Consider the following 14,130-nt stretch of genomic DNA (forward strand, 5'->3'; position numbering starts at 1 on the left):
GATAGGACGGTGATTGGGTCTACTCGGAGGATAGATAAGGATGGCAGGTTAACGAGGGGGGGACACGTTTTTGTCATTTCGCTAACAAGGGGCACGGCCTCCCCCGTCAGACTGCCTCCTGATGAACACTCCAGCTCAGTCTCTCTGTAACAATGAAGACAAGGCAGCATCCCTCTGGGTGAATAATGTGACACACTGAGAGAATAATGTTCTAAAACCACAGACTGTAGAGAAAAGTAATGTAGATTATGTGTGAAGGGATGTCCCACGCTCCCACTGCTCCATTGCCAGTTCACTGAGCCAGAAAATCTAAAATTTAGCTTCGTCTGATATATGTTGAACCTATAATACAAATATTAGCATATTATAAACCTGTTTTGGGGACTTATTAAATCCTAAAATGTTAGATTTTCTTCTCCACCTTCAGCTCTCTGGAGGTTTTTCCAGTTTCCCCGTGTGCTGAGGAAGTTTTGTCTTCCTGGAGAGCTGTCACCTGGGAACCAGACGAATCTGCGAGCTCGTGTTTTATTTGCTCTGCGATTTGGTCTGGTGATGTCAACCAGGAGAGTTTGGAAAGATTTCTCATGTGGGTCTGTGAGTCTGTGATACTGAGCTGTATGAATGAACCGAACTTTAGCTGCAGAGCAAAGCAGAAGAGTCTCTGACCTTCCTCATCCATGAATATTTTAAGCAGTCTTTTACCTTTGTTACTTCAGGTTGGCTAGCTAATGCTAATCACAGAGTTTCACACCAACAGTGATGATGTAATATGATGCAATCTGAACCTGTCTGATAGTCACAGCTGACATCGTACAGGTGAGCAGGAGGAAAAAAAGCTGTTGAAGCACAATTGATTTGATTTTAAGTGCCTGTTTTCTGACATCTTGACGTGTTTTCAGCTGTGGAGACAGCAACCCTCTTCGGGATGTCTTCACTGTGAAGCGTCCTGCTGGGGTTACCATGGTGACAACCCCTGAACTCAAGACCTCAGATCAGGAAGAGAAGCAGGGATGGACTAACGGAGAAGTGACATTGATCTACAGCGAGGAGGCAGGCACCCAGATCATCCAGCACCAGGATTCACTGACAGACTACTGCTCATTATCATCCAACTGCTCCCTGGAGCCGCTGGGGTCAGACTGTTCCAGCACCGCAGGCCGCGCCTCATTAGACAGCCACAGCAGTGTGCCTCCGCCTGCAGACTGGGAGGAGACGGAGCAGCAGGCATCCACCAGCCCAGAGTCTGACCGAGACACTGCAGAGAGCGTGAAGGCCACGCCACCTCAGCTGAGAGCCTTCACTGTGCTGCCAGTGAGCGGAGCTCTGTGGATCCCCAGGTACAAAACACTGCACACTGAGTGAACCCAAACACATGCACATATTTAATATGAAAAAGTTTTAAACATACCCACTACATTGTACGATCAGAATTATGAAAACTTGGAATACAAGTTACAGTAGACTGTATAAAAACACGACAACCTACTGGAAAAAATATACATATACATGTGTCGTTGTTTGCAGGCGTGGAGGTGACGTGATGGTCATTGAAATGCAGTCACATGGCGATGAGCTGAGGGGGCGTGTCATCGCTGTCCTCAGTCCACCTGGATGTTCGTCTTTGGGGTGAGTTCATGATCTGGGATTTAAATGTGTAAAACTTTGGTTGGTTTGTTTTGCTGCTGGTTTATTTTTGCAGCGCTTTCTTGAATCAGTAAAACAATTACAATATTAACTATTTATTTATTGAGACAAATATTTATCTCTCAGTTTATCTTCTTTTTTTATTCCTCCGCACCGGCGACAGCCGCAGCCGGGGGCATGATGTTTTCTGGTTGTCCATCCATCCCATTCTCGTGAGTGCGGTATCTCAACAACCTTAAGGGAATCCCCTCAAATTTGGCACAAAAGTTCACCTGGACTCAATGATGAAATGATTTTGGATGGTCATAGTCATGGTCATAGGCATGGTCATGGTCATTGGATGGTCATAGGTCAAAGGTCAAGGTAACTGTGACCTTGTCTGTCTTAGTCTTGTGAATGGGATATCTTAAGAATATCTTGAGGAAAATTTCTTAAAATTTGGCACAAAGATTGACTTGGACTCAAAGATGAACTAATTTCGGTAGTCAAGGGTCCAAGGTCAAGGTCACCATGACCTTTCATCCATCTTAGTCTTGTGAGCGCAGTATTTCAAGAACAGCTTGAGGGAATTTCTTCAAATTTGGCACGAATGTTCACTTTGACTCAAAGGTAAACTGATTAGTTTTGGTGGTCATTGGCCAAAGGTCAAGGTCAGTGTGACCGTAATTTCAATTCATTGTGAACACGATATCTCAACACTGCCTTGAGGGAATTTCTTTAAATTTGGCTCAAAGATTGACTTTGACTTTGGGATTAATTGATTGTATTTTAGTGGTCAAAGGTCCAAGGTCCCCATGACCTTGCATCTATCTTTTTCTCGTGAATGCGATCTTTCAAGAACTTGAGGGAATTTCTTCAATTTTGGCATGAACGTTCTCTTGGACTCATTGATGAACTGATTAGTTTTTGGTGGTCAAGTCTTATGTGACCCCATCCAATTCCATCCTTGTAAACACAATACCTCAGTAACACCTTGAAGAAATATTGGCACTTTGGCACAAACATTCACTTGGACTCAACAATGAATGGTCAAAGGTGGTCAAAGTTCAAGGTCAGTGTGACCTTGCAGCTGTCTTATTCTCATGAATGTGATATCTCAAGAACAACTTGAGGGAATTTCTTGATTGATTGAATTTGACACAAACATCCACTTGGACTGAATAATAAACTGATTAGAATTTTGTGGTTTAAGGTCAAAGGTCAAAGTGACCTCACAAAATATGTTTTTGGCCATAACTCAAGAATTCATATGCTAATTATGAGAGAACTTCACACAAATGCCTAACAGGACAAAATGATAAAGTGATGACATTTTATGTTACACAACGTCATATCTCAGGAGCAGAAGGGGAGACACTTGGTCAGATACTGAATTGGTGACACTAATCTTGACACTGTGCTGATTGTATAGATCTTCTGTGTGTGAAGCATCCATGTTTTCACTGACGTGGATGAAAACTGCAAGAGAAACTGGTTCACAGAGGCATACGACCGCAGGACAGTAATTCTAGTTTGAGACTTTATGAGTGTTTTTGAAATACTCATTTTATTCGGCCAATTTAAACTAACATTTTCGAGATGGCAAGAAAATTTTGTGGAACCATAATATGAGAGACGGTAGTATTTACGGCCTTCATTTCTACGACTTGAATCATTTCACTTTAAAGCAGCCTTGAGGAGCAGGAAGAACCCATTAAAAACAACTGTGCTATGGCAGTTTAATAAAGCACACCAGCTCTGTGTGGTAGATACAGTATCACCATGTTCAGTGCAGTAAGTGTCTTTGGTCCTTGATGAAATGTCACAGAGATGAATTAAACACAAACTGGCTGCAGCGCTCCAGAAAAAGTGGTTACTATGAGCCAATCCTGCCCTGAAATAAAACGGCACTGAAAATAGAATCTAAAAACATTTAGCTGCACCCTCTGAACCAGAGGACTTCCTTCAGGGCTGGAAGCTGATCGTCAGCCACCAGAGCAGCAGCAACATGTGATCCACAACAGCAGCAGAGATGACCAAAGGCCTCCAGTATCTGCAGATTATACACTAAAACAACTCATGACAAAAACTACCTAACTATTTAAATGTTAATAATAACAAACATTTGATTAAGTGATGTTGTCCAGGCTTTAAAATTGCATAGTGTTGCACAATCAGACATTCCCTCAGTTTAATATTTTTTCCAAGTTTTTGCGTCAGCGTTTTCCACGACCATTACATTCCGGTCATCAAGACACAGATACTGAGGAAGGGCAGTAGTTCAGTTTAGGACAAGATGTTACAATCCCTTGATTCACACACTGAGACTATGAGTGGGAGTAATGGTGCCATTTGGGGGTTTCCGAGTGGGAGTCAAAGGGTTATTGTAAGATGGATAGAAAATAAGGAAAGAGCATAGGGAAGGCAGAGCCAAGGAGAGACATCTGTGGGACTGAACTCTCCCCCACCAGACTGGGCCGTACACTCTACCTCCCCCTACATCCTTATTTTGGTTGAGTTAAACTGGTCAATTGTTGTTTCACATACTTGCAATAGTGAGTTAGTGATACCTCCAGAGGGCTCATCGGCAGCACCTGGCATCCCAGGTGCGCCCCCCTCTGCTTTTACTCCCTTGAATCCTGCTGTTGTTGGTGGTATCTCGGGGCCCAAGTGGTGTCTCTCCTCTTAATCCAGAGCCACCGGCTTACCTGTTCGGCTCAGCCAGAGAGGGCTTTGATGGCCTGATGTAGGAGTAAGAATATCTTCACACTCACAATAGAGTTTGTCAGATGAAGTTTAAACATTGAAATAAGATCATGTTTAAGCTTAAGGCCCTGACACACCAAGCCGACGGTCGGCCGTCGACCAAAGTCGGGCTGTCAGTGAGCGTCTGTCGGCCTAGTTTTTGCGGTGTGTCCCGCACCATCGGCACTTAGGCGTTGGTGGCTTTTCGGCCGATTGAGCATGTTGAATTGACGGCGGAGCTTGACGGTGAGAGAGATCACTCTGATTGGCTGTTCAGGTTTTATTTCCTCGCCCTTGTAGCAAGTGAATCTGCCTGTAGTGAAACCGGAGCTAACCGGTGCTTCCTCCGCAGGCTCCACTTCACTCAGCTGCATCAAAAGTTTATATAACCAAGGCAAAGACAAGACAGAAAATAAGATAAAATGAAATACAAGGGGCAGAAGCAACACTATCCTAGAAAGTGCACAGTCACATCAATTTAAGACGTATGGTAAGGCAGCCCACAAATCATCACCTCTGCCAATTTACTCAGTTATCCATCTTTTTTTCCACTTTATTTATTAGTCTCCGTTTTTTCTCCTTTTTCACCCTTGGGAGCAAACAGATAAAATCCAGCATGAAATAACAACAGTAACAGACAAAGTGTGTATGTGTTTTCACACGTTCCTTTGATTTAAAGTTCTGCAGCAGATGTTGAGAACCAACAGTACAACACCCTCACAGCTGATCCAGCAGATATGTAATGAAAGGTTGCCATACACTGTTAAAACTGTCCTTAGGTCCTTCTAAATCAAACCTTATCCTTTCTAGCTTCAAAAACTATGATGTATCTCTGACCCAGTGTTTAAAAGGGCGGGTCGCCTGCTTCCAACTAAGTAACATAAGTCTTCTGGCTAAAAGGGTGACAAATGACTGTATCTTACAACGATGACTGTCTTCACACTGAATACCAAAAATTGCTGTAAGACGATTTGGATCAATTGTTCTTCCACGTATTTTGAAAAGGGCTTAAAAAATGGAGAACCAGTGAACTGAGAGACCCGGGCAAGACCAGAATGTATGAGCTCGAGTTGCAGGGGAACTTTTACATCTATCACAAACATCATCGACCGAGGGGCACATCTTTGAGATTCTGACTTTAGATGGATGAAGTCTGTGTACTAACCACCTTGAAGTGAATCAGGCTGTGTGTGGCACATATTGAGGAGGTGTGTATCCTTGGGAATATCTGACCACTCAGCATCCGTAAAATGCAGGTTCAGATCAACCTGCTCAGCTCTTCACAGTTTACAGTGCAGATCAACCAGACTGATGTATTGCACACGACCTTGACTTTAAACAATTTAAATGTGTTTTAATTTCAGATCCGTTAAGAATAAATCTATTCATCTTTTTACAACTTGAATTTTCTGTTCAGTCTCAAACTGAACCACTTTAACTGGTCTTTTTAACATTAGAGGGACTTACTGAGGTCTAAACTGGGTTTTCCTCCACCTGCATGGAGCCCGTTTGCAGCTGTGCTTGAAACCATTCACCGCTGGCCAAAGAGCTATATATTAATTTACTGATGCAGCCTCAATAAAGCCGAGCGAGATCCTTCATCATGTACTTATGGTGCTCGGCTGAGTCTGTAATTATTTCTGTAAAGAAGCCAGCAGCTGCTCCTTTGCAGAAAGGACTCCTGTGTGAGTGTCCACAAAAAGGGGCCTGGCCTTTTAGCAGCAGGCAATAAAAGGGCCACCCAAAACAGGGCCCTTAATAAGCAGTTATTACACGGTGCACCTGTAGCATAGACGACACTCTGGGGAGGGGGGGTCACGGCTCAGGTGAAGCGAGGAGTCGCCAGGCCTGCAGGTATATCACATGGCTGCTTTGATTGGACAGTTTTATCTCCATTACAAACGTATTAAAGGCTGAGTTATTACTGACTGTGACTTCACAGAGCGCCGTCATCACAAGGCTGTATATCAAAGGACGTGAACTAACATCAGTGGAGGATAATGACACACCTCACAAAGATGAAACAACAATGGAAGAAGATAATTCAGGGTTGTTCAGCATGATACATGGGTGGTTGAGCTCAGGACACACGGTCCCCAGAAGCTCTTCTTCCTCCCAGAATGCTTTGTGTCACAGCCTTCATAAATTAGAGTTTAAACTCAGGGAAAAGTATAATTAGTGATTTATTTTTAAACACATCATACATGTCCGAAAATACTTGTTGAAAACATGTGAACAGACTGTGAACTGTGTAGTACTGAACTGTTAGGTTAGATTATTAAACTGTTTGTCAACATTTGTGTGTGGCGGGCCTTAAATCATGGCCTGATGACGCTCCTGGCCATCATTAACATAACCCCTTCCCCAATGTATAAAAATTAAAGTTAGATGCATAACATCAGTGTCATTTTGTGCACCCCCCTGAGGGTGAGCGCTGAGTTCCCTACGTGAATAAACATCTTTTTTAAGTGCCACAATCATATGGACCCTTTAGGGCCGACGTTACAATGATGTCACTTTATTAGCTGCAAAACCTGCCTCTCCCCCACAGGGCTGTAGGCCACATAGGAGTGTTAAAATGTGTTTGTCTTGTTGTGTTATTGGGAGCCAGAATAGAAGGAGTCATGGCTCAAAACCAGCCGCCACTGCCCGTCAACAAAAACAAAGACAACTATGGTTAAATGTGATAAGACCAAAGGACTGGACGGAGGCCATCATCAAAAATGCTCACATGTGCAGCGCACACTTCATATCAGGTTAGGGAAAAAGTATTTCCTGTTGTAGGGATGAATAAGGTTATGTGTATTAAGGGTTATCATGTCCACCTCATCAGAAACTGGGGAGGGATTAAGAGGAATATTGGATTTCTCTGGAACGCTAACTTTTTAGCACATTAGCTAACGTTAGCTTCCATAGCAAAACAAACAAGTGTGGTCCTCCTTTGTAAGATTGGCTTCCTGTGACATCATCCATCCACTGAGTGAGAGCATACGGGTCGGCCAGTCTGGTCCCGTTGGTCAGTGTTTACTTATTCAAGTAACACTGGCGGTCCCGGAGAGTGAGTGACCTGACATGGTGCGTTGGTAAATTCAGTCTGACGCTCTACACTAAAATGAGAGCCCTGTTGGTGGAAGAAACGGAGCGTTATATTTCTACATGAATGAACCAACGGTTAAGTTAATCACACATTCACTCCGCTCGGCGCTCTGCTGCTCCGTCTCCACAGACAGAGTGTCCAGAGTGCGCTCTGCCACTCTGAGAGTGCGCTGCTCTGGATAACCCAACGCTACATTCAGACAGCGCTCCCAATTTATCAACGCTCCAGTTTGTGTCAGAGTGCGCTCCCACACTCAGAATGAGTGTTTCTGAACGCACCACTCACATCATCTTCCTCCATTGTCTAAAACAAGCCAACAGAACTTGCTAGCTAGCGTTAACTAATGTCTGTGGAGAACTGTTTTGCCTCCAGCTAAGCCCCGCCCACCAAAAAACATCATACTGTTTACTAACAGTAAAAGGGTCTATACACTAAAACAACATACTTATTGTATTATATTCCTTCTCCACCAGTATATCCTCCTAAATCCGACACCCTGGACCTTTAAAAATTGATGGCTTTGTCTTTTGCTTTGATTTTGTATTTTTCTTTCCAGGAGCTTTGGATGAGACATTTCAGAGCAGAGAAGTTCAGGAATTTATTTCTTTACCAGCACTTAGATAAATACTAACTTCTGTGTGCTAACAGAGCATTCAGTGTCCTCGGTGGCTTTCCAGGGAACCACTTCCTAGAACAGCTCACTAGCTTCTAGGAAGAGCTAATTAGAGTGCACGGAGATGTGCCACTAACTTTAGCTCCCTCCCTGCATAGCATCCCTCTCTAACCCTCACAGATCGATCTCACTTCTCTTCTCTCTGTTCCTCTCAGGATCCTGGAGGAGGCAGCAGTAGTGGCAAAGGACACAGTTGTATGTGGCTTTCGTAAGGAAAACATGGAGTGGTGCCTGTGTGTCTGGAGGGGCTGGGGCTGCCGCGAGCTGGAAGTCTTCTACCAGTCTTACGAGGAGCTTGGCCGCTTGGAGACCAGCATGAGGAAAAGAAGGTAGCTGTTGTGCTGCGTCGGTGAGGCGCAGAATCGCAGCTCTGTACGGAGGGCGAGCCGAGGGGAATACACACCGACAGACTGCCAGTGTTCAGAGCAGGGGGCCGCCGAACGCTGACATCAGGGCAACGTAGGAGGGGGGAGGAGGTGTGCTGTAAGGGCCAAGCCTCCAGCTGTGCACAGTGGTTACGTCCCCTCACTACTTAAGTACAAATAAGACCTGAATATCTGTAATGCCACAGCAGACATGAAGCTGAGTCACAGATCAAACTTAACTTCTGCTCAGAGGTTTAAACGTTGGTCACATATTCATATTTAGCCCGTTTGGTATGACTGGAATTCAGTTCAAGATGTGGCGGAGTGTTTGTGTCTGACTCCAGCTGCTGCAGGCCATTGTTTATTCTTTCTGTCTATTTCAGCCTCCCCTCATTTAACTGTTCCAATCTGCAACTTTATGGACGGGGACATTGTAAGTATTGAGTCTTTTTAAATGAAGCTGATGCTGCTGGGAAACAGCTGTTTGCTGGAAACAAACAGCAGGTTGTAGATGACACTGAACACAGTGTTCCTGTCTTTAACTGTGCCATATGAATCTGCATCCCAGCCACAGCTCCCATTGTTACCAGAGCGGTCTGTAAGCAACAAACGAACATCTGTGATCGGCGCAACATTATGCAACAGACCAGTGGTTCCCAGCTGCTGTCATTAAAACCTGATGCTTTGGCAGGTTCTCAGAGATAAAAGACCACTTTATTTTTTTTAAATGAGGCTCCACTGCGGCTTCAGACACCACAGTGTGTTTCCTGCTCAACTCTGTCCCACTTGCATCTGTATCTCAGGAGAACAGAAAGTCATCAGTACTGGATGTGATGCCAAAGACAGAAGCTGGTGCGTGTGCACATTTGACATAATGTAGAAGACAACAGTGGATCATTAATTCAGTTTGATGGATACTGAGGCCCCGTCCACACCTACACAGCTATTTAAGGGCAATATCCTGTGGTGCTGCAGAGATGCCCTGGCCTAAAAATTATTTTCCAGGTGTGAAGGGGACATGCCCGTTAGATAGAGACCCCAGCAAAAATCACATCATCATCATTTTTAGATATTTTTTTAAGTGGAACTAAAATGCAAAAATTACCTTTCCCATAAAAATTGCAACTCATATTGCAGTCGCGATATTTGTCAAAATATTCGCAATATGATTTTTTTTTGCCTACTGTGCAGCTCTAATCAACACTAAATGCAAAACAACTCCAAACACTTGTTAAAGTTAGCTGTCAACTGCAGCGCAAAGATCTCATTATCCCTGATTCATACAAGGACGAGTATATATGTTTACCTGTCACACCTTACCAACAGTCCCACTCTCGAAAGTGTCTCACAATCTGCTGATTCGACCGGATCTGATCCAAACTATTTTTTTAGGCAGACGTTAAACCACAGACGCTGAGGTGGACCAAATAACACTGGGCGTGGCAGACGCCTCCGTTCGTCTGTGAAGTGGCGCTGCAGTACTAAGGTTATGTGTGAAGTACTCATTAGACCAAGTGGTGATAAGAAAACGTTAGCAAACCGGTAGTCTGTTGTTGGTTTTTTATCTGGCTCATGCTCATTACTCAAAGCAACAATGGGCAATGTACAAATTGAGATGATGTCATCGCCTTCCAAACACTCCCTTTTACACGTGCACACAGATACACAGTAATCAGAGTTTAAGTCTTACTATAAACAATGGTTTTGGATCACGAGGCCCGGTCGAATCAGAAGATGTTGGGACAATTTATAAAGTGGGATTGCTGTCGATGAGGAGTGGAAGGAAACTTTTGCATCACTCTGTGTTTAATTTGAGCTCCTTCGTCCATATATCAGAGGCGAATCAGCAATGATGAGATTTCCAGTAGGTGTTTTGGAAAAGGTAACGTTAGCCTGTACACTTAGCTACCTTTGCAACAAGGGGAGACTGCCGTACACACTGGCGACCATTTGGAGTTGTTTTTGCATTCTAGTTTGGACAGAGATATCTTGTAAAATAAAGGTCATGTGGACAGAACTTTTAAAATGAAGAGGGAAAATATCTGTTTTTTAAAATTTCCGTACACATTCAGAGGGACTAAAATACACCCACCGATACCATCAGTACCTTCAGGTGTCACCAAATCATCCATAACTGAAATCAGCTGGGCTTCCGCTCCCATGAGGCCGTTACAGTGTGCTGAATGCTTCCCATGGGTGTTTTAGTTTTTTCTTTCACTGTACAGTGGTACATGTCAGTCCAGGTGACACCTCTATTGCAGAAGTATGGACTTGAATCAAAGGACTTGGACTCAGGTCACATGTTTGAAGACTTTAGACTCGAAAAAATCAAAAAAAAGACTTGCAACTTGACTCGGACTTTAACACCAATGACTCATTTCTCTCAACTGATTTGATTTGAAAATACTTGATACCTGAAGAATGCGCCACAAATCAGTTAATTTCCTTATCAAAAACATTGACACTATTCACTCCCTGTAAGTCGACACTTAATTCCCCAGACCCACTTCGTGTGAGCCAATCAGACAGCACGCTGCTAAGTTGCAGGAGAGAGCCAAATGTTACAGTGCTAGTTGGAAAAAATGTTACCAAAGATAATTTAATTCACGTGTAAAAAGATTGCAATTTGTTGAATTTCAGACTGCAAATCTTGGAGGATGAAGATGCAACAACTCCGTTCGACATTTGAGGTTGCACAGGGAACAGTGAGTCAAGGCCAGTGAGAAAATAGTCAGTGAGCTCATGTTAAATTAATGCTAGCTTAACAGCAAAGGGAGTTTTTAGCAAATTTGTTTTAGTAGATGAGGGAAATTTTAAAAACAATCATGATTTCTGTAAATTTAATATTGTATTATAAACATTACATATGTAAAAGAGGGCTAAGGACTCGAAACATGTTCAGGACTTGAGTGCAAATGATTGAGACTAACTCGTGACATGCAAAACAGTGACCTGTTCCCACCTCTGGTCTGTAGACTCAAAACACCGCCCACATTTTCCAGCCTTTCAGAGACACTGATGAAAGAAACTCTCTTAGTTACAGATGTCAGAGGAACAGTCCATATCTACAAGAGAGGAAAAGACTCGGTGCTCTCTAGGCTCGCTATCCAGCCAAACATAAGCCCTCAGTTTCACCAAAATATCCAAAATGTATCACGTATAAGTTTCTGCTCTCTCCTTGCTCCCTGGTCTATCCACACAGCACCAGTGTCAGCAGCTGAGCTCACAGATTGCAGACAGATTCATGCGGCACCACTGAGAGCAGAGCTTTGGGTGAAGTGTTTGCTTAATGATGTGGCGACAATAAAAAGCTGTCAGTCACAGTGTAGAGGCTGAGAGGAGCCCATCACTCCCCGCATCATGGTTTTACATCTTTTTAATCATTTTATCTTTACAACCAAATCTGTCTTTCGCCGTTTTACATTGGCACATTTCTACGGTGGCCAGTAAAGAAGTGTATATTGTAGCCTGGTGGTGAGGCAGAGGTTATGTATTTATCAGAACGTGTAATGAAATGGAAGCTGTTGTGTAAATATCTGCTGTACAATATGTTACTAAATAAAGTTCTTATGATAACTCTGCTGTCATCATTGAGACACACATGGAAACTTCTGGACACTCAAACCTGTCCCTCTGCTTTCATGCACCGCACACTGTGAGAGAGGAGGAGAGACGCCTGCTGTGATGAAGTGATGATGACAGATGGGAGAAGGAAGCTGATAACAAGGCTCCTGCTTGGTATGAGGAACATAAGTGGCTGCTTCCTGCTCAGAGCTCTGGCAAAGCTTTCTGCTGGACCTGATCCTCACTGCGTATTTTCATGCAACAGAATGTTGCATGATGTGTAAAACAACATGTTAAAGGTACACTAGGTAGGATTTTCAGTGCACATCACTTCACCCGCTCTTTGTGTGTGGCGGTGTATTTATCTGCAGAGACTCTGCCTTCACCTACATGTTCTTTGTTTTTTTTGTTTTTTTCATATTTTGTGTTTGGAACATTTATGGGCGTGTGCCCCAACAATGCCCAGGGCGTTCCCAGGCCAGATGAGATATGTAATCCCTCCAGTGTGTTCTGGGTCTGCCCCGCGGGAGGATCCATATCAGATCCCCGAACCACCTCAACTGACCCCTTTCGACACGAAGGAGCAGCAGCTCTACTCCGAGCTCCGTCCGGATGTCTGAACTCCTCACGCTATCTCTGAGGCTGAGCCCAGACAGACAAGAGAGGAAACTCATTTCATCTGCTCGTATCTGCGATCTCATTCTTTCAGTCACTACCCAGAGCTCATGACCATAGGTGGGGGTTGGGACGTAGATAGGCCAGTAAATCGAAAGCTTCACCTTCCGGCTCAGCTCCCTCTTCACCATGATGGTCTGGCACAGTGCCTGCATCACTGCAGATGCCGCATCAAATCTGTGATCCATTTCACGCTCCAGAAGACCCAGAGATACTTGAACTCTCTCACTTGAGACAGTAACTCTCTCCCAACCCAGAGGAGGCAATCCACCAGTTTCCAGCAGAGAACTATGGTCTCGGATTTGGATCCCCACTGCTTGCCATTTCCCCTCGCTATATTTGAATTTAACAGTGGTGTGTCTCTTGGATGCCCGTTGCTAACAGTCTGGCACCTGGTCTCTACCTTTTATATAAAGCCGCGACCTCACCTGGGCACTGTGAGGACGCACGCCCACAAACGCCTCGAACACAGATGATAGGAAGAAAACAAAGGCAGAGAGCAGAGTCTCTGCAGATAAATACACCACACACTGAGAGTGGTTTGTCCACTTAGTCATACATCCACATGTCTCAAATGCTGCAATGTGTCTGTAGAAACACCCAAATTTGATGTCTCAAACACTGGTGAAAATGCTGCGCCAAAAACCAATTTGCTGTTAGTTGGTCTTGAACAGTTGTCTGCAGCTTGGCAGCCATCTTGCCAAAATGTCTCACCATCCACCACCCCCTCCATCTCCCAGTGACAGAATCAGCTTCTATATTAAGTCACTTTTTGCGATGCTGCATTTTAAACGTACAAATGTAACGTATCCATGGTTTACAGAAACCGACATAGTTTTCCTCTGGAGATGTCATGTGACATATCCATGCTCTCATTGTTTCATTTGTCGGACACAGACCACCTCAGAAAGGTGGAACTGTGTTCATCATACTGACACATTTACCTTGATGACATCATTAGGGGTTGACCGTTTATCCATGGCTAGGCTAACAACTTTAGAGATCTGTTTGCTGATCAGTCGCACGTAAGGTGTGCTAATCATACTGGTTTCGTGTCCCGACAGTCAGCCGTCAGTGAGCATCTGTTGCCCTAGTTTTTGCAGCATGGCACTAGTTGGTCCTTGTTGGCTGTTTTTGGCCAGTTTATTTTAGCTCAGCGTATGAGAAGAGTAACGATATGAAGAAAGCAAACAGTCAAGAGGGCGTGAGAGCAAAACAAACTTGTTACATCAGGGAAGATTATTTCTTTCAAACCATTGAGCTCTTTAGCAGAAAAGGTTCCTGATGGTTTGTGTTAGTGTTCGCTAGGTAGATATCATTTGTTCTTTAACGTCAGGTTGTGTTGTTAATGTGCTAGCTGACTAACTACCGTCTTGAATCCATTCGGT

The 14,130-nt window shown here is 43.9% G+C and overlaps 1 protein-coding gene across 4 annotated transcripts in view; it reads left to right on the top strand.

Annotated features, from left to right (window-relative positions):
* lrrk1 (leucine-rich repeat kinase 1) overlaps positions 1-12,078 on the top strand; it is a 122,484-nt gene extending 110,406 nt beyond the window's left edge. For all 4 annotated transcript variants that reach the window (XM_050052229.1, XM_050052245.1, XM_050052238.1 and 1 more), the window contains 3 exons: positions 900-1,337; positions 1,525-1,626; positions 8,294-12,078. In XM_050052229.1, coding sequence (XP_049908186.1) covers positions 900-1,337; positions 1,525-1,626; positions 8,294-8,471 — 718 coding nt within the window. In that variant the 3' untranslated portion in view covers positions 8,472-12,078. The remainder of the gene's footprint in view (positions 1-899; positions 1,338-1,524; positions 1,627-8,293) is intronic.
* Positions 12,079-14,130: the final 2,052 nt, after the last annotated feature.

The sequence above is a fragment of the Epinephelus moara genome, chromosome 1, assembly GCF_006386435.1.
Source record: "Epinephelus moara isolate mb chromosome 1, YSFRI_EMoa_1.0, whole genome shotgun sequence".
In the NCBI taxonomy this organism is placed as follows: domain Eukaryota; kingdom Metazoa; phylum Chordata; class Actinopteri; order Perciformes; family Serranidae; genus Epinephelus; species Epinephelus moara.